This window comes from Lepidochelys kempii, chromosome 1 (assembly GCF_965140285.1).
Source record: "Lepidochelys kempii isolate rLepKem1 chromosome 1, rLepKem1.hap1, whole genome shotgun sequence".
Classification (NCBI taxonomy): Eukaryota; Metazoa; Chordata; order Testudines; family Cheloniidae; genus Lepidochelys; species Lepidochelys kempii.
This window is the reverse complement of record NC_136380.1, coordinates 229,468,723-229,493,885: the sequence shown is the minus strand read 5'-3', so window position 1 is coordinate 229,493,885 and position 25,163 is coordinate 229,468,723. Positions and strand designations below refer to the sequence as shown.

The window sequence follows — 25,163 nt, the reverse complement described above, 5'->3', positions numbered from 1 at the left end:
TGTAAAATGAAGATATTAATACCACCTAATGTCATGGACAGATTGTGAAGATGAATATATTTATGCTTGAAGTATTCTGATATTATAGTGAGACCACCATAGAAATGCCTATGTGAAAATTAATAATTTTGTATTTAGTGCAGGTTTTGGAAGGTGTGCTTGTGTCCACACATTGAACGAGAGTGCTAATAAGAAATAATGTGCAACTACTTATTCAGTGAATAAGGCACGGGTTCTCTGGAAAAAAAATAGTATGTGATCATGTAATTAAAGGCTGTATCATAATTCATATGCAGAAGGGGGGCTGAATTAAAATTGCACGGGCAATTTCTTAACTGTAGAGTGCTTGATTTTGCAACCTTAACATTCTTTTACCACGGGGGGTGGGCGTGTGTGTGGGTGTGTGGTTTTTGTTTTTTTGTTTTTGTTTTTTTTTGGGGGGGGGGGTAAACATGTATGCTGTCTGACTTTACTCATCTGATACAGTAGCAGTTTTACATTGTTTTCAGGTATTCTCCTTAACATCATTTCAAAATGTCCAGTAAAGAATTGTATTGTCATTTTTAATATCAACTTTTATTTTGTATTGATCAAATGTGTTAAAATGACCATAGAAAAAAGATCTTTAAATTACCATGTGTCAACATCTTCTGTTTTATAGCTTGTATCTGAGCTACAGAACTGTACATACAAGTTCATCTCTTTAAAATCAGTGTTTTACTTTCATCTTTCAAAGCTAACTTTCATTCATAGTTCTGATAAGGTATCATAAATCGATAATTTAGCCTTTTTTCTATCTGTATACACCATCTAGCTCCTTGAAAGTCTGTATGCTAATGACATCTCTAATTTGAAGGACACTATTGTTTTATCCAACTTCAAACTGTGAAACAGTTTGACAAAAACACTTGCCAGCGGGGAGGAGGAAGCTTTCCCTGGGCAAGCCTCCCACTTACCATCTGATGTTGTGATAGTTAGAATTATTTTTTAAAGTTTCCAAGCCTTAGTTTACCCTAAGACAACTTACCAAGTATGACAGATGCAGAGGTGCCTGCCTTAGATTGCAGACAGCTTGACATGAGAGAGATGTGAACTGTCAAAGGCCAAAATCTTCACCTCTATGGTAGGAAGGAATCTTTCTCTTCTACATTTGTCCCCAAGTTACACTTAAGCAGTAGCTTGCACTGCCACACACATGTGTAATGTGCTAAATGAATCCATTTCTATCTGGATCCACATTTCCGAATCTGTTATATAGCAGTGTGCTGGGAGCTCACATGGAGCTGAGAGCCGTGGTGCACAGATGAGGTGTACATAGCCTATCTGCATGGGATACACACTGGTTCTGCAACAAAAATTTTGCAAGTACATGGTTATAGATAGGGCCCTACCAAATTCATGGCCATGAAAAAAGTGTCACAGACTGTGAAATCTGGTCTCCCGGCCAGCAGCTGCCACTCTCCGGCTTCCCAGCTGTGATGGCATAAAGGTAGCAGTATCTCAACCGCTCCTACAATAACCTTGAGACACCGCCCTCCAAACTCCTTTTTGGATCAGGACCCGTACAGTTACAACTCTGTGAAATTTGAGATTTAAATGTCTGAAATAATGAAATTTATGATATTTGCCCACTCAACACTAACAGTAAATAAGAGAAATCCAATGACATAATTGTGTCTTTGTTTAATCCTTTAAAGCCAGACTGCAGTTTTCTACCTTTAGTTGAAGGGTTTGTGTTTTACTACAGGGTGTTCTCATCCCATATGAAAGAACTAAAGGTAAAATAAAGTTGTTTAAGAATACTGAGTATTTCTATGTATTTTGAAAATACAATAAGTAGTATTGTCACTAAACTAACTTCTAACCCAAACTAGATAGATTGTAGGATGAAAGGTGTAGGCCTGGAGGTGAAAGGTTAGGATTAGAACCCACTAATGTGCTATTAGTTATTGCTCTAATAAATAGACTCATACAGTTAGATAGCTGGGTGGCGTAAGTGAAATGGTATGGTTGTGTTGGCGTCAATGGACAAATGTCCATATAATACATTTTTTTCACATTTTCAGCGGTTGCCCTCAATCTGTAGCAACCCCTGAAATTAGTTTGGGACGTTGAAAGGGTCCCTTGCTTCTAGCAACCACAGTTGATCACCATTTTAGTTCTGTTGCGGTCAGCATCATGTCCAAGCTTTCCAGCCAGGTCACCTTTCTTTTGGTTACCCTGGAAGGGGAATGTACTGAAATAAGTCCAAATGAAAACCCAAAATCCTAATGGCCACATAGCGGGCCTGTAGTCCTTGTCCCTTTCCAGAGACTTACACCTTCGCAAGAGGGATAGTGTAATAGGAGATGCCAGGCTCATCTTCTTCTCCTCTCGTTCCAGCCCAGGGCCCTTGTAATAAGAAGCAAGGGTCTGTTTTTTATGATCCTTCCCGGATTTCCTGAGCTGTTTCCTACCTTTGCCTGCATGCAGGTGTCTGCTATGGAGCTGCACCCTCCAGTCCTCTCTCCTTGGAGTTTTGTCGACTGTGTAGCTTTTACAAGTCTGTAGCTAAGGTGTTTTCTCAGGGTGTCACTTAGCTTGTCTGGCAGGTACCTTGGAACCCCATCATTCCTGCTCTCCCTTCAGGGTCAGTCTTGGGGTATCAGTCCCCTACTGCTGCTCTGCTGTCTCAGTCCTCTTCCATTGGCTCTGCAGTCCTTCCTTTGTAGGTGCTGCTCAGCTTGGTTCTCCCTAATTGGGGCTAATCCTTAATTAGTTGTGGCCCCCCAGGTGCTCCAGAATGGGCTAATTGGGCTCTCAGATTCCCTGTTAGTCCATTATTTGCCAATGTGGGGCATGTGCCCCGTCATATACATGCTTACTGCTTCTCATCCCAGGATCTCAAGTAAAATACCAACCTTTGAAAAGCATTTTAACTGAGAAGGAAACTGAGGCACATAGAAATCAAGTAGTTTGCCTAAGTTTCCACAGCAAGTCTTTGTGACAGTCTGGCCTCCTGATTCCCATCCTCGTCTCTAACTACTAGTTCACACTACTTTTAAATCAAAACAAAACAAAGTAGTTTCAACAGAGGGGCCAAAGATTGAATAGGCATACAGAATGAACTACCTTTTCACTCCTAGTGGCATCCTCCACAGGTCAGGACTGAGACATGTAGTCAAGGCAGAGTGGAGAAACTTGTGTGCTATACCTGTTCTGTGACTAAATAGAGGAATTCATTTTCTGGTGCTGTCAGTCAGTATTAGAATCTCTCTGAAGTATGAAAAATCTCAGTAATTTGTCTTTTTTTTTTTTTTAAGTGTACATTTAGTGATATGGTAGAAATAAAAATAATGAATTATCTGAGAATTTTAATGTAGTTGTACGTTTCATGCTTTTGCTGCAATATGTGTTGGTAGGAAGCCTCTGAATTTCCTTCTCTTATCAGAACAGTGCTTCTGTTGAAATGGCCTACTGTTATCAAGAGACTGTTTAATTTGGGAAATATTCTGTTACTGAAAATGGAAGGTCTGTGTGACATAATACATTGTTCCTTAAAGGCATATTGCCTAATTGCTTAGAGCAAAGGCAGATGCCCTTTAACTCAACTGCTCTAAACTGTGATGGTCAAAGACAAGTGGGCCAGAAATTATTTTTATTTTTTAAGAGGGGGGGAAAAAATGCTTACATTGCATGGTACTTTCCCATGGAGATTGGGAACACTATATTTCCAGTGACTATTTGATACAGCTACCTTCTTCTAAGATAAAATCGGTGTAACTCTGTTTTCATAGGGTAGGTTACCAAATGTATGTTAAACTAGTTCATAACTAAAGGACTGATGCTGAAAAAGCCAAATGTATGACAGAATCAAACTCCTATACGCAAATACTCGGATTCTAATTGAGACTTCTAATTTTGTGAGATTATTTTTCTGTATAACTTAGCCATTCATGAAGATTTGAGTCAACCAATTTTTGATTTCTAAAAGAATGTTTTACAAAAGTTAAGTTGCCTTTTATACAGATATAAAGCAATATTGAACTGATTACTTGTAAGAAATGTATTAAATGTACAGTGCTCACTAATAAATGTATGTGTTTATTTAGGAGATGATGCCCTTCCAAATGGTTTAGATGTTACATTTGAAGTAACAGAACTGAGAAGACTAACTGGAAGCTATAACACTATGGTTGGCAATAATGAAGGCAGTATGGTATGGCTGGTTTTTAAGTGTTGCAAATTTCATTTGTTGTGGCGTAATTTATTTAATTTTTTTTAATCTGAGAATGAATTTCATGCTTATGTGAAGACCTGATCCTCACAAACTTACTTCCACAATATAGCTTTGCCAAAAGACCTTCATCCTGGCCTACGGATGTCCCCATTGTTTTCATTCTGTGGTTGTATTTGGTACATCTGACAGGCTTTCCTCAAGTGAGTGTATTTTTCTTGTGCCCAAATGGGTACTAGGCTGAGATCATAACTCACTTTCACTTGTAATTTATGCCAGTAGCTAGATTTTTAGGATGCTAAGGCCCTGATTCAGGAAAACACTTAAAGATGTGCTTAAGGTGTTGTGTTTTGAATTTAGGCCTAATACACAGTGTCCCTAGCCCAATAATTTGTTTTTTATGGTTTACAAATGAGTCAAATCTGTATTGTAAATATAAAATTCACAAATGTGTTGAATGTTGTTTGAGATGTTTTATGTGCTTAATGTTGAAAAGCATATGAGTAACTTTGTTCTCTGGCAGATCAGTTCATGCTAGGCTTTTCTTGAAGGAGTATGAGGTGTTCGACCACCAAATCACATTTATTTCATTCTTATAGTTTTGAAGACCAATCCCGACTGTTCTGGGCTGAAATCTATAGGACTTTTTAGGGCCTCAAATATTATAGAACATATTTGCATTACATTCACCTTTTATAGTTTAGGTATGATTTAAAGATACATATCAACTTAAATTATAATCTTGTCTGAAAACTATTTACCTACTGGTGTTATAAATCACACAGTTATAACTGAATGAAATGACGGGAAAAAATCTGTTTCGGTTCTAGTGCATTTGACAAAACTCCATTTTCCTTCTTATAGTCAGCTTCCCTTCTGTTTGTTTGCATTTCACACAAAGCAGTGGAGGAGAGGAACATACTAAATAGTAGGAAAATGTGACATGTAAATAGTTCTGTATGGATACAAATTTATATTCGTGGATATAAATCGGTATCTGCGGAACTGCAGCACTGAAAGGAACAGAACATGGGGCTGCCGCTCCCAGGAGCCAGCGCCCTTCGCCGGCAGCAATGCCGACATGGCTGTACCACCCCCAGCCATGCCACATCCCTTCCACGCAGCTGTCTGTCTCTTTTTTTCTCTGGGGGTGGGTGTGCTGCTTGAACACGAGTGCAACCAGGGACAGCTGCCAGTGAGCCTGGTGCCCGTCACAGTGGGCAGGGCTGGGGGTGGTACAACTGACCCCGAGGAGCTGTCGGCATGAGGCGCTTGCTCTTGGGTGTGGCAGCCCCACATCCTGCTCCTTTCACCGCTGCAGTTCCCGGGAGAGCCCTGCGGTTCCGTAGATACTAATTTATATCCACGCAGGGCTCTACTTGTAAACACACAAATTGGCTGTGGGACTAAAATCACTCTTAAGTCTTCTTAAGAATTAGTTAGATTTCAAGCTGATTCTTTCCTCTTAAATTTGTTTGAAATATGTAGAACTAGACATTTCTCCCGATATTCTTTTATATTAGTATTTTATAGTTACTTGGAAAATCCTCTAGGTAGTAATCTTAATCACAAAAATAAACTGTAAGTCTGGTAGGGTTGCCAACTTCCTGTTCGCACAAAATCGAACACCCTTGCCCCACCGCTTCTCTGAGGCCCTGCCTCCCGCTCACTCCGTTCTCCCCCCCCACCCCCATCGCTTGCTCTCCCCCACCCTCACTGGGCTTGGGTAGGGGGTGAGGGTTCAGGAGGGGGCTCAGGACTGGGGCAGGGGGTTGGGGTGTGGGCTGTGGGAGGGAGTTTGGTTGCAGGAGGGGGTTTTCTACCTGGGGTTAGGGTGCGAGAGGGGCCTTGGGGTGCAGGTTCCGGCTGGGCGGCGCTTACCTCAGGCATCTCCTGGTTGGTGGCATAGCAGGGCTAAGGCAAGCTCCCTGCCTGCCCTGGCTCCGCGCAGCTCCCAGAAGCAGCCAGTATGTCTGGCCCTTAAGCAGAGGGGTCGGGGGGTTCTGCACGCTGTGCGTGCCAGCAGGCACCACCCCCGCAGCTCCCACTGGCCGTAGTTCCCCGCCAGTGGGAGCTACAGAGTCAGCGCTGGGGCAGAGGCAGCGTGCGGAGCCTCCATGGCCACTCTTGTGCCTAGGAGCCGGACATTCCAGCCGCTTCCTGGAGCCGCGCGGAGCTAGGCAGGCACAGAGCCTGCCTTAGCCTTGCTGCACTGCCAACTGGACTTCTAATGGCCCGGTCAGCAGTGCTGACCAGAGCCACCAGAGTCCCTTTTCAACTAAGCGTTCCGGTTGAAAACTGGACACCTGGCAACCTTAAAGTATTGTGGCTCTCGTCTTTACACTTTCCCAACAGCTGTGAGACCAAGGCAAGCTGGATTTGGTACACTGGATCTGTGGATCTCTGGATCGTGCTTTTCAGCAGTTTTGTACTACTAAAAAAAGAGGGACCCTCCTAAACACAGCTCAGTGAAACATAAGTGATGATAGTTCCGGATGAGAAAGTCCTACTTCATTTTCCCAGCCAAAGGAGTGGCACTATCATGAAAAGGGTGCAGCTAGCATACAAGGAGGCGGGTGAAGTTAGCTGTAATACTTGAAATGTAGCAAAATATTTTATTCTAACTTTGACACAGAGGAGGGCATTAGTGTAATGCTTTAGTGATGAAAATTTAACTTTTAAAATTATTATGGGAAATACATTGCCAATTTGTAAAGGCTGTACACTTTGTGGACTTTTTAAACAGAACAAAGGACATTATCAACTCAAATTATAACACGTAAATTGCATGTCTAAAAGCAAATAATATAGTGATGGTTCAAAATTCCAATAAAAACAAATATTTTTAAAGAGTCAAAAATGAAAAGCATATATTACAGTACTAAGAACCAGAAAGTGATACTGGCTATAAACAAAAGTAAATTTGAGGTAATTAATTTTCATTGTCAATGCTGTGAGAAATGCAAAAAAATATGAAAAGCATAAATAGTGATGAGTAAATTGGCTTTTTAAAATGCTTCCATGTCTAATCCCGGACATTAGTACCATAAATACATTTTTCTACAACATATAATTGTTTGCCAGTATCTTATTCTTGCAAAATCAATAGTAGCAAATGTTTTTTTTCCATTTCTCCTAGGTTCTTGGGCTCAAACTCCCTAATCTCTTTGGACGTGCAGAGAAGGTGACCTTCCAGTTTTCCTATGGAACAAAGGAAACTTCATATGGCCTATCATTCTTCAAACCACAGCCTGGAAACTTTGAAAGAAAGTAGGAAACAGACACAATTTCTGAATACGCTAATATTTCTTCATAATAACAGAAATATTTCAAATTGAGATCATTCTCTGAAAACTAACAAAAATGGTGTATTGGCCTCCCGCATTTTATTTTTCAATGGACCAGGTTTACTTTGTGAAAGTGATGAGTTGTTTGAAGTTAATGAAGTAGTGTTTGCTTATGCCAAGGTGAATTGGGCCCATTATCTTAATTTCCATGTGTAAAGATGTTTTTGTTAATACCAGCACTGTGAAGTCCATTTAGGATCTGAAACTGGGTTCTTTATGGCTAATGCTTAATTACCAGCTTCACATCTTAATTTTTTGCTTCCCATGCTTGTGATGTGATTAGCTGTGAGAGACATGGCAAATTAACTTATAAGAAATACAATGGTAGTCACATTACAGTTTGGTTTTGTTTTGAAATGTTTGCCAGTACATATGTCCAAAATATGATTTCATTAGTAAGATCTCCAAGATGTAAATTTTTCACTGTCATGTATGGAGAACTACTAGAATGCAATTCACAATCTTACTTACTCTGATGCATTGAGCTGTGAAAATTGACCTTCTACTTCAGTGGCTCTCAACCAGGGGTACACATACCCTGGGATTATATAGAGGTTTTCCAGGGTGGTATCAACTCATCTTGATATTTGTCTACTTTTACAGTAGGCTACATAAAAAAAATACTAGCAAAGTCCATACAAACTAAAATGTCATATAGACAATGACTTGTTTGTATTGCTCTATATACTATGTGCTGAAATGTAAGTACAATATTTATATTCTAATTGATTTATTTTACAATTGTATGGTAAAAATGAGAACATAAGCAATTTTTCTGAAATAGTGTGCTGTGACACTTTTTTGTATTTTATGTCTGATTTTTGGAAGCAAGTAGCTTTTAAGTGAGATGAAACTTGGGGTATGCAAGACAAATCACTCGTGAAAGGGGTACAGTAATCTGGAAAGTTTACGAGCCACTGTACTATTTCATGTCTATAACAATGCAACAGCTTCCATCAGTCTCCTGCAAACAGGAGGACCTCTCACTTGAAAGGACAACTTGTTCTAAATGAATGCAGGAACTCCTCACTTAACGTTGTAGTTATGTTCCTGAAAAATGCGACTTTAAGCGAATCCAATTTCCCAATAAGAATTAATGTAAATGGGGGGGTTAGATTCCAGAGAAGTTTTTTACACACACACAGTATAAGTTTTAAACAAACAATTTAATACTGGTACACAGCAATGATGATTGTAAGCTTGGTTGAGGTGAGGAAATCAGAGGGTGGGATATTTCCCAGGGAATACCTTACTGCTAAATGATGAACTAGCCCTCAAGAGTTAACTCGTTAATGTAGCCTCACACTCTACAAGGCAGAAGGAATGAAGGAAGGGGAGACAGCATAGGAGACAGAGACACACACCTGTGTGTGTGAGAGAGATGTGCATTTCCCCTTTAGGTATGCTGATCCCTGTCTTAAGAACACTGCCTTGTTAATTAGATCAGCAAGCTGAGACCTACCTCACCTGCTGCCTCCGGGACTGGTGTTTCCCCCGTGCTCTATGGAAGATGGGGTAAGCGGGGTGCAGGAGCAGGGGGGAGGCAGACACCTTAACATTAGCCCCCCTCTTTTCGCCCCACCCCAAGGCAGAGGGCAGGAGCAGCACAGGGCAGTGCGGGGAGGGACAGCTGAACTGCCAGCAATTGATAGCCTGCTGGGTAGCTGCTGCACAGGGAATTTAGGAGAGCGGGGAGCTGATAGAGGAGCTGCCAGTCCACCCTAGTTCCAAGCCCCCACCAGCTAGTTCTACCGGGCTGCTTTTCTTGCAAGCAGTGGACAAAGCAGGTGGCTGTCAAATGACATTAGAAGGGAGCATTGCACAACTTTAAATGACCGTGTTCCCTCATTGATCAGCAACGGAACAACAAAACAACGTTAACCGGGACAACCTTAAGTGAGGCGTTCCTGTATGTTAGTCACTATTTACTATAGCTTTTTTTGTTTCTAACAAATAAGATTATAAAATGAGCCACAATTCTGTACTCCACTCAGATTTCTTTGATATAGACAGCTGCCTGCTAAAGCCTTAAGGGAAGGTGGGGATGTGAAATTACTAATAAGAGTTGGCTTGAGAGCTAGAGTAACTGACTGTTTCTTTCACTTTTGATAAGTAAATAAAACCGTTAATATCTCTTCTAGTATAGATTGACTACTTAAATCTGTGCTTTTACGATTCGTGCCAATATCAAGGGCCACCTACTCCTCTGTTAGTTAACATCACACAGATGGTTCCCGAAACACATCTTTAGTTTTAAACTTTTACACGTTCTAACAGTTTTGACTTCAAATCACTATGTACTCTTTCTGTTTAGTTTTTCAGTTAACCTGTATAAAGTAACTGGACAGTTCCCGTGGAGCTCCCTTCGTGAGACTGACAGGGGATTATCGACAGAATTTAATGTAAGCACAATAGCACCTCCCTTTGCCTGTTTCACTGCAAGAACTTGTGGAATTGAAACATTGTTTAGATGTACTCAGTTCAAGGCCTACTTGTTTAGTTTTTAGTTTTTTCTGTAGATTTCTAAAATACATGTCACCATGATCATTTTGCCTTAACATGAATGATGACGACAATTCCAAGTAATACTTTTTTCATCCTTTTGATAGATTGTATTACTTGGAATTGAATCTCACTTCACCTGTAGCAAAAACAAATTAAGTCTTTCATCTTACAAAACGGTTAGCACTAAAGATTTCCTCATCTCAGAGAGATGTCTACCTGCTTTCCTAGGGCACTGGATCCGCATAATTCAAAATGTTTCATTTGGGAGAAGATTCAGTAATGTTTGTCCAAACATAAAGAGATGAATTTTCTTGGCTTATAGAATTATATTACTCTGATGGGGAAGAGTGACTGATTTTCCCCCATCCAGTACAGCAACTTAGAAAGAGTAAACGTACCCATCTCCTCCACATAGAAATGAGGCATTAGAAATGAAAATTTGTGAGGAAAATGTTATATTTGTCCCTTGTAACACTTCCTGTATTGTTCAAATGTCTTTATTTGTAGTTTCCCATATGGAAGACCAATCACACACTGAAGTGGGAAGGTGTTTGGAGAGAGCTTGGCTCTCTTGCAAGAACAGCCTCCTTTTCTGTTCGAGAAGAAAGTGGACACTCTCTTAAATCTTCTGTCTCTGTGAGGCTTTTCATATTGTAAATGGTATACGCGTGCTTTTGAATGCTATAGGAACTGTGAATGTTGCCAAAAGAGCGCTCTCTGCCGCTGGTGCTCGAAACATTAATAATCACTGCAGGCTGTGTGTTTGGTGCTCAGATACCTACTGCGTAGCGCGACTCCTCTCAACAAATCACCCAGCAGGTCACGAGGCAAAGTACTTATCTTCAGTGACCACTGGACTTTGCATGGCTGGAGGGAAGGTTAGCGGTCTCCTCCTCATCCTGCAGAGCTCCATGGGAGAGGTTTCCTTTCCCTTCTTCCCACATCTTTTTCTGAAAAGCTGCTGAACACAGTAGAAGAGAGCGTTCCTCCCTCTGTCCTACAGAGCTCCTGGGTTGCTTGTAAGCATTGTATCACCACAGCACTTTGCAGTCTTTGATTTTAACTCACAAAATGCAGGACTACGAGTGGATTTGAAAAGGGTTGCCATATGACCAAGTAATTTCTGCTGGGTACTGTAGACACTACATTTCTGGGGTCTACCACAGCCAACAGAGCAGATGCGTCTTTGATGCAGCCTGTTAACACAGAATTGGGTTATCCTATAGGCACATGGTCCTCTCTTGGCTCTCCAGTCCATGTAGATGATTTAGTCTTAACCTGAGAGTGCTACTTGTCTCCCAGCATGTGCCCAGTTTCTGATGGCAAATAACGCCTCCTTTGCTTAAAATATATCTAGCTTGTACCAGTTAAATAACTTTGTGTCTTTTTAGCACGCCATGGTAATCGATTCTCGGAACTCTTCAATCTTGCCAAGACGAGGTGCTTTGCTGAAAATTAATCAGGTAGTGCGCACTCCAGTAATAAGTGTGTGCAGCATGTTTGTTTCGTTTTGTTTCTGGTTGATACTGCTCATTTCTGAGTTTATATATTGTTAGAGAATACATTGAATATAAGAAAATCCATTCAAAATAGTTTTGTGTTCACTTTTCGGCACCAGTGTGTATTTTTAAATCACTAATTCTCTTTATAGAGGAAGATATAAATATGAAAATAAACAATATTTTTATTGTTTTTGTTTCAAAACAGTCTTCAACTATTGGCATTAAATTCTTTGGTTAAAAAATACTGTCACATACCAAAACTGCATCTGGCAAAATAGAAGTTGAGACAACATTTTGTACCATCACATCCTAATGTGGCTAGACTACGTAGCTATTCATGACTTTTAAAGTTCATTGCACTTAAGTTATTTTTATAAAAATAACTTTTCAGGATATGTGCATGAGTTTAGAAAATGGTTTCCACTATTCACTTGCCTTTCATCTTAAATCAATTAGCTTCTCAGATGTATGCGTTAACCATTAGATTGTATGGTGAATTGAAATGTCATCCTTCCTTCCAGCAAAGTCTGGAAGTACTAGAGCAGCAACTTGGATCAAATAAGAGCAAGACTGGAAAACTTCCTGTTTGTTCCTCCTAAGCAAAGATGGTGACACTGATTTGGGACCTTAATAGGGAAAGGAGTGGAGGGTGTAAAGTGGGAGAAATGGAGATTCTTTCAAGGATACATATGTGATAAAGTGCACACTGTGAACAAGATTACTAAACTATTGATTATTGCCAATTGTTCGTTAGATGTTCAAAACAAAATATCCTGTTTTGCTGCTTGTATTCTATACATTTACCCAGATTTTCGTATAATGCAACTCTACTTTTTATAGGTTTCAGAGTAGCAGCCATGTTAGTCTGTATTCGCAAATAACACGGCTGCTACTCTGAAACCTGTCATTATGCAAGGCACTGCATTTAGCCGTATGGAATGGAAAACTATCAACTTCATGAAAAAACTTGTACAGATACAGACAGACATCTTCCTTTCCAAATGCAATCAGATGGACATCGTACAAAAAGGACTGAAGGTAAAAAAAATCCATTACAATCTACATACCATATAGACTATGCTGACAGCTTGTGCCACACGCTCTCAAAGAAACTGCGGAACCACCTGATCAACATCCTCTACAGCAAACAGGGAAGGATTAAGAATAAGCTTTCAAAACTGGATACTCTCATAAAAACCAACCTTCCACACAAACTTCCTCATGGATGGACTTTACAAAAACTAGACAAGCCATTTACAACACACACTTTGCTTCTCTACAAAAGAAAAAGGACGCTAAACTATCTAAACTACTACATGCCACAAGGGGCCACAACAGTGGTTCCCTTAACCCACCCAGCAATATTGTTAATCTATCCAACTATACTCTTAGCCCAGCAGAAGAATCTGTCCTGTCTCGGGGCCTGGACTTCTGCTCCTCCACCCCCACGAACATGATACAGTTCTGTGGTGACCTAGAATCCTATTTTCGACGTCTCCGACTCAGGGAATATTTCCAACACACCTCTGAACAACATACTAACCCACGGAGACCTTCCTACCAAGACTACAAAAAGAAGGATTCTGGGTGGACTCCTCCCGAAGGTCGAAACAACAGACTGGACTTCTACATAGAGTGCTTCTGCCGATGTGCACGGGCTGAAATTGTGGAAAAGCAGCATCACTTGCCCCATAACCTCAGCCGTGCAGAACACAATGCCATCCACAGCTTCGGAAACAACTCTGACCTCATAATCAAAAAGGCTGACAAAGGAGGTGCTGTCGTCATCATGAATAGATTAGAATATGAACAAGAGGCTGCTAGGCAGCTCTCCAACACCACTTTCTACAAGACATTACCCTCTGATCCCACTGAAGGTTACCAAAACAAACTACAGCATTTGCTCAAGAAACTCTGTGAAAAAGCACAAGAACAAATCCGCACAGACACACCCCTAGAACCCCAACCTGGGGCATTCTATCTGCTACCCAAGATCCATAAACCTGGAAATCCTGGACGCCCCATCTCCGGCATTGGCACCCTGACAGCAGGATTGTCTGGTTATGTAGACTCCCTCCTCAGGCCCTAAGCTACCAGCAGTCCTAGCTATCTTAGAGACACCACTGACTTCCTGAGGAAACTACAGTCCATCGGTGATCTTCCTGAAAACGCCATCCTGGCCACTATGGATGTAGAAGCCCTCTACACCAACATTCCACACAAAGATGGACTACAAGCCGTCAAGAACGCTATCCCCGATAATGTCACGGCAAACCTGGTGGCTGAACTTTGTGACTTTGTCCTTACCCATAACTATTTCACATTTGGGGACAATGTATACCTTCAAATCAGAAGCACTGATATGGGTTACCCGCATGGCCCCACAGTATGCCAACATTTTTATGGCTGACTTAGAACAACGCATCCTCAGCTCTCGTCCCCTAATGCCCCTACTCTACTTGCGCTACGTTGATGACATCATCATCTGGACCCATGGAAAAGAAGCCCTTGAGGAATTCCACCATGATTTCAACAATTTCCATCCTACCATCAACCTCAGCCTGGACCAGTGCACACAAGAGATCCACTTCCTGGACACTACGGCGCTAATAAGTGATGGTCACATAAACACCACCCTATACCGGAAACCTACTGACCGCTATTCCTGCCTACATGCCTCCAGCTTTCACCCAGACCACACCACACAATCCATTGACTACAGCCAAGCTCTACGATACAACCGCATTTGCTCCAACCCTTCAGGCAGAGACAAACACCTACAAGGTCTCTGTCAAGCATTCTTACAACTATGATACCCACCTGCTGAAGTGAAGGAACAAATTGTCACAGCCAGAAGAGTACCCAGAAGTCACCTACTACAGGACAGGCCCAACAAAGAAAACAACAGAATGCCACTAGCCATCCCCTTCAGTCCCCTAAAACCTCTCCAACGCATCATCAAGGATCTACAACCTATCCTGAAGGGCGACCCATCACTCACAAATCTTGGGAGACAGGCCCCCAACCTGAAACAAATACTCACCAGCAACCACATACCACACAACAGAACCACTAACCCGGGAACCTATCCTTGCAACAAAGCCCGTTGCCAACTGTGCCCACATATCTATTCAGGGGACACCATCATAGGGCCTAATCACATCAGCCACACTATCAGAGGCTCGTTCACCTGCACATCTACCAATGTGATATATGCCATCATGTGCCAGCAATGTCTGTCTGCCATGTACATTGGTCAGACTGGACAGTCTCTACGTAAAAGAATAAATGGACACAAATCAGATGTCAAGAATTATAACATTCATAAACCAGTTGGAGAACACTTCAGTCTCTCTGGTCACTCGATTACAGACCTAAAAGTCGCACTATTACAACAAAAAGACTTCAAAAACAATTCCAATTCAGCAGTCTCTCATTGGAGTCTAATTTGCAAACTGGATACAATTAACTTTAGGCTTGAATAAAGACTGGGAGTGGATGGGTCATTACACAAAGTAAAACTATTTCCCCATGTTTATTCCCCCACCTCCTCCCCCCCACTGTTCCTCAGATGTTCTTGTTAACTGCTGGAAATGGCCCACCTTGATTATCACTACAAAATCTTTCCCCTTCCCTCCCTCCCTCCCTTTTCTCCCCCCCTGCCCCCCACCCCTTCTCTCCTGCTGGTAATAGCTCATCTTAAGTGATCACTCTCCTTACAGTGTGTATAACACCCATTTTTTCATTTTCTGTGTGTATATAAATCTCCTCACTGTATTTTCCACTGAATGCATCCGATGAAGTGAGCTGTAGCTCACGAAAGCTTATGCTCAAATAAATTGGTTAGTCTCTAATGTGCCACAAGTACTCCTTTTCTACTTTTATAGTCTTCAGTTATATTTTACTAACTGAAATGTTACTGTTTCATGGAAAAAGCTTCAACTGTTTGATGTTAGGTGTCAAACACTGTTGCCCCATTCCACCAAGGTCTTGTTGACAACAAGTGGTGTAGAAAGGGGTAGCCATATTTAACATCCGTGGTAAGAAAGTGTGGTTGACCTTTCATTTCTCTAGGACTCAGTTGTGTTTTTTCACAGGTGTTGAATTCGGTTGCCCAACCATGCCAATGTGGAAACTGCTGTTGTCTACATAGAGAACACTGCTGATGGTGACACAGCCTTAGATGAATTATGTTAGGAAGGGGGGTGGGCCTCCAAAATATGCGTGTTTGTGGTATCTTAAAAGTTTGTTTTTTCCTAGGAGCTAGCCGGCTACTCAGGTGGAGATGTGTCCTTTCTAAAAGAGGACTTTGAGCTTCAGCTGAATAAGCAACTTTTATGGGATTCAGTAAGTATTTAAACATTTTCAGTTCACTTCCTAATGTAACAAGTGGGGTGAATTGAATGTTTCTCATGACCCTTTTTCATCGTGCCTTCAAAAAGATTTTACTGACTAAAGCTAGATGTGTAGATACTTTGATTTGCCTTAGAATTAATATGTATTATTTTTCTCATCGTATTAATCTCTTTTTATGTGACACTTCTGCATCTGTCATAGAAATTTGAAAGCTGGACTTTTTGAAGAGAATGGATAACTCAGACAATTAGGTGTGAGAAATGTTTTCCCTTAAAAAGGAATTCAGTTTGATGTAGCTATATTATGTGGATCTTCTGTCCATAGATACTGTTATTAGCTTTCTCATTGATTGGTTGGACCCTTTAGCTTATATTTCTTCTTCCCTTGATTATAAATTTTCTGGTCAGTCTTGTCTGCCTAGATTTTAGTTATACATTTTTGTTTGATTATAATAGTACTATGAGTTTATGGTTATGTACCTGTTATCACCATTATTATCTTCATGTTTTTGTTCTATGTAAAACTAATGATGGTGAACTGGAAAGCTAACCCCAAAATTGTGCTAACATTATACGTTGAATCCCCAACATACCAAACTGTGGAGAGCATTAAGCACACAAATACATTTGAATTTATCTGTTTAAAAACCCCTCTTTAGGATCTCTAATTCTGTTCTCTTGGGTCCACTGTAGATGTCCCAGAATGATGGATAAATACCAGAAGTTTCATGCATACACTGGTTCTTCTTACATCTAACACCTTGAAATTTATCATTGTGTGGTATCTTTAGCCGATAAATTTGAATGTAGTTGTCCACAGCCCCTTATTTTTAATAACTTTAGCACAATATTTGTGCTAAAGCTTTTTTCATACTTTCACTTGTATGATAGAAATGAAGACTTTTAAGGTGAAACACGAACCAAACACTTTAATATCTGAGGGGAATGGTAGCAGAAAGGCAGTACTCTCTCAGCCTATGAGTAGAGGATAGCTCATTGCATCATTCTCCACTGACCAACTGGTTGTCTTAAGTGGAGCAATGTTACTGGTTTTGGAAGAGGTCCCTCTTTGGTTAAAAGAAATCTCTGAGGTCAGGTGTGTTAGGGTGGGAAAGAGATAATATACCATGAAAAACAAATGCAGGCATCTTCTATGCTTCAAACGTGAGTCAGTACAAGAGGGGGCCCTTGCTTTGGGGAAGCAAGATGAACTTTTTGAGGTAACACAAGTTTCAACCAAAAAAGCTTTCAGGAAACCATTAATGTGCTATCAGATGATGATTTTTAGGAGGTTCAATTAAATCGTGCTGTTTTGATTGTGATAGTGCGCTATTGGAGTGACTTTAGTAGTGCTGCTGTATAATCAGCTTGCTTCTCTGTATCAAGGTGTGACTGAAAATAGATGGGCAGTGGAAGGCAAATGGTACTGTGTTTGGGGGCTTTCAAGGCAGTATGTTCAGTTTTTAACCCTGTATCTCCCATTAAATAAGAAGTTAAAAGGCAATGTATAACAAATGGAAAAAAGGGAAGATAGAGAACAATCAATATACAGTAGAAGTTGTGAACTGCAGAAAACTGTTAAGGGAAGCTTAACATATCAGGAAAAAAACAATAGGCAGGGCTCAGAACAATAAAGGAAGAGATTTTAAGTATATTAGGAACAGAAGAAACCTAGCAATGGTGAAGGCTCACTACTAGATGGAGATGGTAGAATTGTTGTTAATAGTGCTGATAAGGCAGAAGTGCTCAGTAAATATTTCTTCTGTACTTGGAGAGAATGAGGATGATGTGCTTGTATCATATGAGAATGAAGTACTTTCCAGCTCATTAGTAACTAAAGAGGATGTTAAATATAATCTACTAGGGATAAATATTAGCTGGCCTGGATAACTTGCACCCAGTAGTCCTAAAAGAATTGGCTGAGCAGATCTCTTAACCACTGATATTAATTTTTAATAAATCTTGAATACCAGAAACATTTCAGATGATGAGAACAACGCAAATATTGTGCCACTATTTTAAAAAGGCAAGCAGGATAACCCAGGTAACTATAGGCCAATTAACTTTAAATCCGTCCTAGGCAAAATAATGGAATAACTGATCGTGGAATTAATTGATAAAGAATTAAAGGATAGAATATAATTAATGCCAGTCAGCATGGCTTTATGGAAAAAAGATAATGTCAGACAAACCTGATTTCATTCTATGTTGAGATGACCAGTTTAGCAGATAAAAGTAATCTGCATAGATGTAATATACTTAGACTGTTGTAATATATTTGACTTAGTACCACGTGACATTCTGGTTTAAAAAATTAGCATTATGTAGTTTGATTTAAAAAATTAACATTACACAGTATCAATAGACCCCTTGTTAAACGGATTCAAAACTGGCTGGCTGACAGATTTCAAACCGTCATTGTCAAGGGGAATCATAATTGAATAGGGGTGTTTCTACTGGCAGTGTTCCTCAGAAATCAGTACTAAGCCTGACAGTATTCAACCCTTTCGTGTCTGATCTGGAAGTGTAAATTTGAAATCACTGCTGATATAATTTATGGATGACACAAAGATTGACACACTGGTAAATATTGATGGGAGCAGTGCAATCATACAGAGCAATCTGGATTGCTTGGTAAACTGGGCCAGTTCAAAGAAAATGCATTTCAATATGGCTAAGTGCAAAGTTATACATCTAGAAACTAGGAATGCAGTCCATACTTTCAGAATGGGTGACTATGTCCTGAAAAGGAGTAACTCTGAAAAGGATTTATGGGTTATAGTGGACGTGCTCCCATGCAATGTTGTAGGAAAAGAGGGCAAATGTGATCTTTAGATATGTAAACAGGAGAGTAGTGAATAGGAATAGGGAGGTGGTTTTACGTCTGTAAATGGTATTGGTGAAATCAATACTAGAATACTGCATACAGTGCTGGTGTCCATATTTTAAAAAACATGTTGAAAAATTGGAGAGGGTGCAGAAAAGAACCACAAGAATGATTAGAGGGCTGGAGAAAATAACTTGGAGTGAGAGCCCTAAAGAGCTTAATTTGTTTAGCTTATCAAAAAGAAGATTGAGCCGTAACTTGATTACAGAGTATAAGTATTTTATGGGGATGAAATACCAGGTACTAAAGAGCTCTTTAATCTAGCAGAGAAAGACATAACAAGAACCAGTGGCTGGAAGTGGAAACCAGACAAATTCAGTTTAGAAATAAGGCATAGATTTTTAACATTTGGTGTGAACAACCACTGGGAGAAACTACCAAGGGAAATGGTGGATTCTTTATTTATTGATGTCTTCAAATCAAAACTGAATGCCTTTCTGGAAGATATGCTTTAGTCATACAGAAGTTGTAGAGATTTAGCACTGCTTCTTTGTTGCTGTTGCTTGCTACATTCTACTAGTCCATTTACTTACAGGAAATTAAACTTTTGAGTCGGTTTAACATAAAATGCACTACAGGAGTGCACACATGGCTCTGAACTGCTGTCTACTTACTACTTCCATTAATAATTCTGGGCCAGATTCTGTCATCCATACTCATTCAGAATAATAATTTGCAAGTAGCACCACTGAAGAAATGGTTAAAGTATTATTTATTGTAAGGGAATGTGTAAAAATTTGGCCTTCTGTGTTTAGGTTGTGTGTACTGAGAGTCTGTATCTGCAGTAAAACTATACTTTTTATTTTTTATTTGACTATAGACTTTTGGGAGACCCAGCTGCACAACAGTATTTTCCTTCTATTTTGTACACTCAGTGCAGGCTACCAGTATAGTTTATTATTGTGATTTGGTTACCAGTAAATTTACCCAATATGTTATGCTATGTAGGCTAGTAGATAAGGTTGTTTTTTTTTTTAAATTACAGGGGCCATATAGCTTCCATTCTTAATAGATGTTTTCTAGGGATAAAGTGTGTTCTAATGTTGAAATCACAGGGAGCAACTGATGTCAAAATGACCATTTTATTTTGGGGAAAAGCATGAGAGGGGCAAGATATGAAAACGGCTGAGAGCGTGGGAGCCAGACTTGACTTTTTCAAATTGAAAAATAGCACGATACTTTAACAATTCTTCTGATAATGTAACGCTACATACTTCAGAAAGAGGGCAGCAGTGGCCAACAGTTCTTCTGAAAATACATTTGTTAGAGATTAGATACTGCACACAAGCATATTCTGATCTCGCGTAGCTCCTAGTAAAGCCAGTGGGAGCTCTGCATGTGTCTTGAATGGCAGAATTTGACCAACTCTGTTATACGGTATCTGAATAATACACAATTTTAAAAAACAAATTTTGCTTTTTTCCTAAGGTTTTTTCAGCAACTCTCTGGGGTGGAATGTTGGTTCCTATTGGAGATAAACCCTCCAGTATTGCTGATAGGCAAGTAATGCATTTAATTCTCATTGTCCTGTTTGACTCTCTTCATTGTTTTCTGTAAACTCAGACAATATACTATGAAAACTCCATAGTTGCTGTTTCTTTTGCATTAAGAAGGGGAGGTTTTTCTTTCTTCCTTTCTGTCTTGTTATGGGTACTAAACCAGGCAAGATCCCGTTTAATTTGAGCACCACATTAACATTTCAAGCATACCTCATATTCATCATTTCCATAATAAAGGTTGTTATATAAACTTGCAGTGGTTGCCATTAAATAGCAAATATGTGCCACCTTCAACAGTTAAATTTACCATATTATTTGCATAATTACCCATTGTAAGTTTAGGAAATATTGCAGAGAAGGTAAATACATTGAGTGGTAACCCCATCTTATAACAGTGGTGTATTCTAGCTTGGGCTTTAAAATACAGATCTTTAACAAATGTTTGTAACAGTAATGCCATAAATATAAAGGGAAGGGTAACCACCTTTCTGTATACAGTGCTATAAAATCCCTCCCGGCCAGAGGTAAAACCCTTTCACCTGTAAAGGGTTAAGAAGCTAAGGTAACCTCGCTGGCACCTGACCCAAAATGACCAATGAGGGGACAAGACCCTTTCAAATCCGGAGGGGGGGGAACAAAGGGTCTGTCTGTCTGTGTGATGCTTTTGCCGGGAACAGATCAGAAACGCAAGCCTTCCAACTCCTGTTAAATTAGTAAGTAATCTAGCTAGAAAATGTATTAGATTTTCTTTTGTTTAATGGCTGGTAAAATAAGATGTGCTGGAGGGAATGTATGTTCCTGTTTTTGTGTCTTTTTGTAACTTAAGGTTTTGCCTAGACAGGTTCTCTATGTTTTGAATCTGTAAGGTATTTACCATCCTGATTTTACAGAGGTGATTCTTTTACCTTTAATTAAAATTCTTCTTTTAAGAACCTGATTGATTTTTCATTGTTCTTAAGATCCAAGGGTTTGGGTCTGTTCACCTGTACCAATTGGTGAGGATTATTATCAAGCCTTCCCCAGGAAAGGTGGTGTTGGGCTTGGGGGAAAACGTCTCCAAGTGGTCTTTTTTTCTGTTCTTTGTTTAAAACGCTTGGTGGTGGCAGCGTACTGTTCAAGGACAAGGTAAAGTTTGTAACTTGGGGAAGTTTTTAACCTAAGCTGGTAAGAATAAGCCTAGGGGGTCTTTCATTCACGTCCCCCCATCTGTACCCTAGAGTTCAGAGTGGGGAAGGAACCTTGACAAGTAAATATTTAGACTTGATATTTGTAAATAATAATCCTGTGAACTGCTTTAACTTTAAGCTGTGTTTAGATGTTGTTATGGGTACAGGTAAACATATTAAGACAGTTGGAACTTACTGAGAACTAAGTTCAGGATTCTGCATTTCTCTTCCAATGGTGAGTACCATCCGCACCTAACCCTGTAAAGGAACTGCATTTCTTACACTGATTGTGACATCAGGCATAGCAAAGGAAATGCAGACCCCTGTATTTTGGTCTTGGTAAGTAAAGATTAAAATTATTTGAAAAAAAAATATCAAAATGCTTTTATTTTTATTTTATTTTAAGTAAACCTGAATATGTCCTCCTCTTGATTTGAGTTGTGTTTAGCTCTTGTATTTTCTTAAAAGCATTTCACTTGTAAAAAGGTTTCCTGTAATTCTGAATATAAATTTCAAAGAATTGATAAGTGTATATTTTACAATTTAACTAGAACACTTTTACTAAGGATTATTTATTTGATTAAAAATGACTTTGCTCATTAGGTTTTACCTTGGTGGACCAACGAGTGTGCGTGGATTCAGTATGTACAGCATTGGACCCCAAAGCGAAGGTGTGAGACTCTTAAATCCCAGTCTAATATCAACGTAATAATAATAATAATTTAAGGCTAGGGTTTGTATCTTTGTTACTTATTACAAATTTCAAATAATTGGAAACTGCTCTGCCTCTGGCATTTTTTTCTCAGAAAGGGTGGGTATAATCCCAAGGGTCTGAGAAGTTTTAGGTGTCTTTGATCTCCTGTTACGTTACTAGTTCACCCTGGAACAAAGCCAGTAGCCCTCAGGTATATTTCTAGACTACTTATACTTCTTCTAAACTGACTCTGCATGTAGGCTTGTTTAGGCTATTGTACCTTTACCCCTTACACAGGCTTCTCTAAGCTTTCTCATTTCTAAAGGAATATTTAAAACTTCCCGATATCCTTCAAAGGGTATTAAGATATTGTGTATGTGTGGCTAGCACTAAAACAAGTTGAGGGTGAGGCAGAGTTAATACTGCTTCAGTAGCCCTGCTGCTTTCTTAAGATATCCTTGCAAGAGACAGGGCTAACAAAATGTCTTTGACCTTCAAGAGCTTCATCTGAATTTACTGATGTTTGTTTACAGGAATGACTTAGATTTCAGTCTCCAGTGAGTCACCTTGATTTTTTGCAAACAACCTTCTAAGATTTAAAAAACAAAATGTGGTTAGAGTAGTGATTGTACTGAATCTATATGTGGAACAGCATGTGCTCATGTAGTTTATATATAAAACAATGGGGTTTCCTTTAGGAGAAAGGTAGTGTAAGATGAGAGAGGGATTTGGGAGCCAGGAGCTTCCTCAATTCTAATCCTTGCTCTACTACTGACTTCATGTGACTGTAAAATAGTCACTCAATCATATCATTTCCCTTTCTTTAAAATGGGGATACCTGTTTCAGAGGTGTACAGTAGGTGGACTATGCTGAACACCGAACAGGTCCCTGCTCCAAATAGCTAGTCTAAAGGCAGAGATAAAAAAGGAAGAGTACTGAGGAGAATTAAAGGGTGTTAGCTAAGTGTTAATTTATCCTTGTTGGAGGTGGGAACCTCTGGTAAGTGGGTTGTAGCTATATAAAGCAATTTAGGAAGTTCCTCCTGTATCGTATGTAGAAAAGTTTCCATTTGGTGTATTCCATGGTAAATGCTGTTTTTACAATATTTTCCTCATGTAGGTGATTACCTTGGAGGAGAAGCCTATTGGGCTGGGGGCCTGCACTTGTACACACCTCTCCCTTTTCGGCCAGGTCGTGGGGGATTTGGAGACCTCTTTAGAACACACTTCTTCCTCAATGCTGGAAACCTCTGCAATCTTAACTACGGTAAGAAGCAAGATACTTATAAACCATTGCAACCTGATCCACCAAGTCCAAAGAGCATTATAAAGTTGTTGGATATTTGTTCACTCAAAGCTATTAGTTTACAGCGTATAATATAGTGGGCCAATAAAAGGCAACTTTTGGTAGGCTGCATATTTGAACGTTAACTTTAGTAAACCTCTATCTACAGCACTTGGTTTTAAAGCCTGTTGGGTCAGGAACTTTTCAAGTTGCAGAAGTGGTGGGTGGAAGTCTAACTGTGGTATTTCCATATATTTGTTCACCTTCTGGTGTGCTTGCTTGGGGAGTTAGGTCGACGTAAGGCCGCTTACGTCAACCTACTTATGTCAATGTCTACGCTACAATGTTCATCCCGCCGATGTAAGTGCCCTACTACACTGATATAGTAACTGCATGTCCACGAGAGGTGTAGAGCTCATGTCAGTGTAGTTAGGGCAACACAGTGTCTGTGTAGACACTGCTTTACTTAGATCGCTGTTGGCTGTCTTGTCAGTTTTCAGGGCAGGAGCCGTGAAATTGATGAGGCTGCCCGGCTCCCAGCAGGGAGAGGAGGGGCCTAAGAAACAGGGGCTGGTAGGTCCCGCTCCCCAGCACGAGAAGCCACAGGTGGCTTCTCCCCACTCCTGGAGAGGAACCAGGACCAGAGGAGGGTTGGCATCCCACTGGGAGCCTGTGGAGAAGCGAGTCCCATCAGGAAGCTGCCACCTGAGCTGTGAGACTGGACTGTCCACTCCCCACACGGTGCCTCTTAGGTTGGTGGAAGCACTCCTGGTGAGGATGTACACCACGATTTCAGGGAGGGTAATGTGAGCACTCACCAATGCAGTAATAATGCAATGGCTGTAAGTCAACATAATGTAGGTCAACTTATCTTTCTAGTGCAGATATACCCTTACTGCCCACTATCCCAGGCAGACTACTCTGAAAAGGGTTTGCAGGCAAACAGAAGAATCAAACTAGAATTCTGTGCTCAGATTAATTAAACTTGGTAGTACCATAACATGTCCAAGGGTGCAATAACTAGTTTGATTTCCCCCCCCACACACACACACACTTTACTCCTTCAGCTTCCTTTTCTTCCAAAGTCTCTTCAGCTATTTTGCTGGAGATAGTGTGAGCAGCTAATATTATAGTGACATTTGTTACCTTTGTAGCTTGAAGGAAGAGGTGAATTAACTCATGCAGTGAAGGTGCATTTTATATACAGTTGAGCAGCATAGGCATCTGATTTAAAATCAGTAGAAATTTATTGAAGATGCTAAATGCTCTCTTTAATACTGGGTACCATAACCGTGGAAATTAGACAGTGGCTCTTAAACACCAGAAAGGAAGTGCAGAGTAGTGATTCCTGAATCTGAGATGGATCTGAGATGCTGAGGATCCATGGGAGTTGTAGACACTTTGTATGGAGTGGGGTTTGATTCTTTGTTTGTAGTGGATGTTCCAAAGTGCTAGGTTTACTGGCCCTGAAAATTGTAGTTGGCCCTTGAAGTTCTTGACGGTGTGGTTTGATTACCAGTCTCCAAATGTTTCTTTCCCTTCTCAGGTGAAGGTCCCAAAGCTCATCTCCGGAAGCTGGCTGAGTTCATCCGATGGTCTTACGGTGCTGGAATAGTGCTCAGACTTGGAAACATTGCTAGATTAGAACTTAACTACTGTATCCCTATGGGAGTACAGGGTAGTGACAGGTTTGTGTTTTTATAGTTT

General features: G+C 40.2%; 1 protein-coding gene across 1 annotated transcript in view; it reads left to right on the top strand.

Moving 5' to 3' along the window:
* Positions 1 to 25,163, top strand: part of SAMM50 (SAMM50 sorting and assembly machinery component) — a 34,055-nt gene that overhangs the window by 7,940 nt on the left and 952 nt on the right. The window contains exons 5-14 of the mRNA XM_073316621.2: positions 4,092 to 4,198; positions 7,356 to 7,486; positions 9,878 to 9,965; positions 10,576 to 10,704; positions 11,460 to 11,531; positions 15,831 to 15,917; positions 20,241 to 20,311; positions 22,081 to 22,148; positions 23,292 to 23,438; positions 25,003 to 25,144. Of these exons, the coding sequence (XP_073172722.1) occupies positions 4,092 to 4,198; positions 7,356 to 7,486; positions 9,878 to 9,965; positions 10,576 to 10,704; positions 11,460 to 11,531; positions 15,831 to 15,917; positions 20,241 to 20,311; positions 22,081 to 22,148; positions 23,292 to 23,438; positions 25,003 to 25,144 (1,042 nt within the window). The remainder of the gene's footprint in view (positions 1 to 4,091; positions 4,199 to 7,355; positions 7,487 to 9,877; positions 9,966 to 10,575; positions 10,705 to 11,459; positions 11,532 to 15,830; positions 15,918 to 20,240; positions 20,312 to 22,080; positions 22,149 to 23,291; positions 23,439 to 25,002; positions 25,145 to 25,163) is intronic.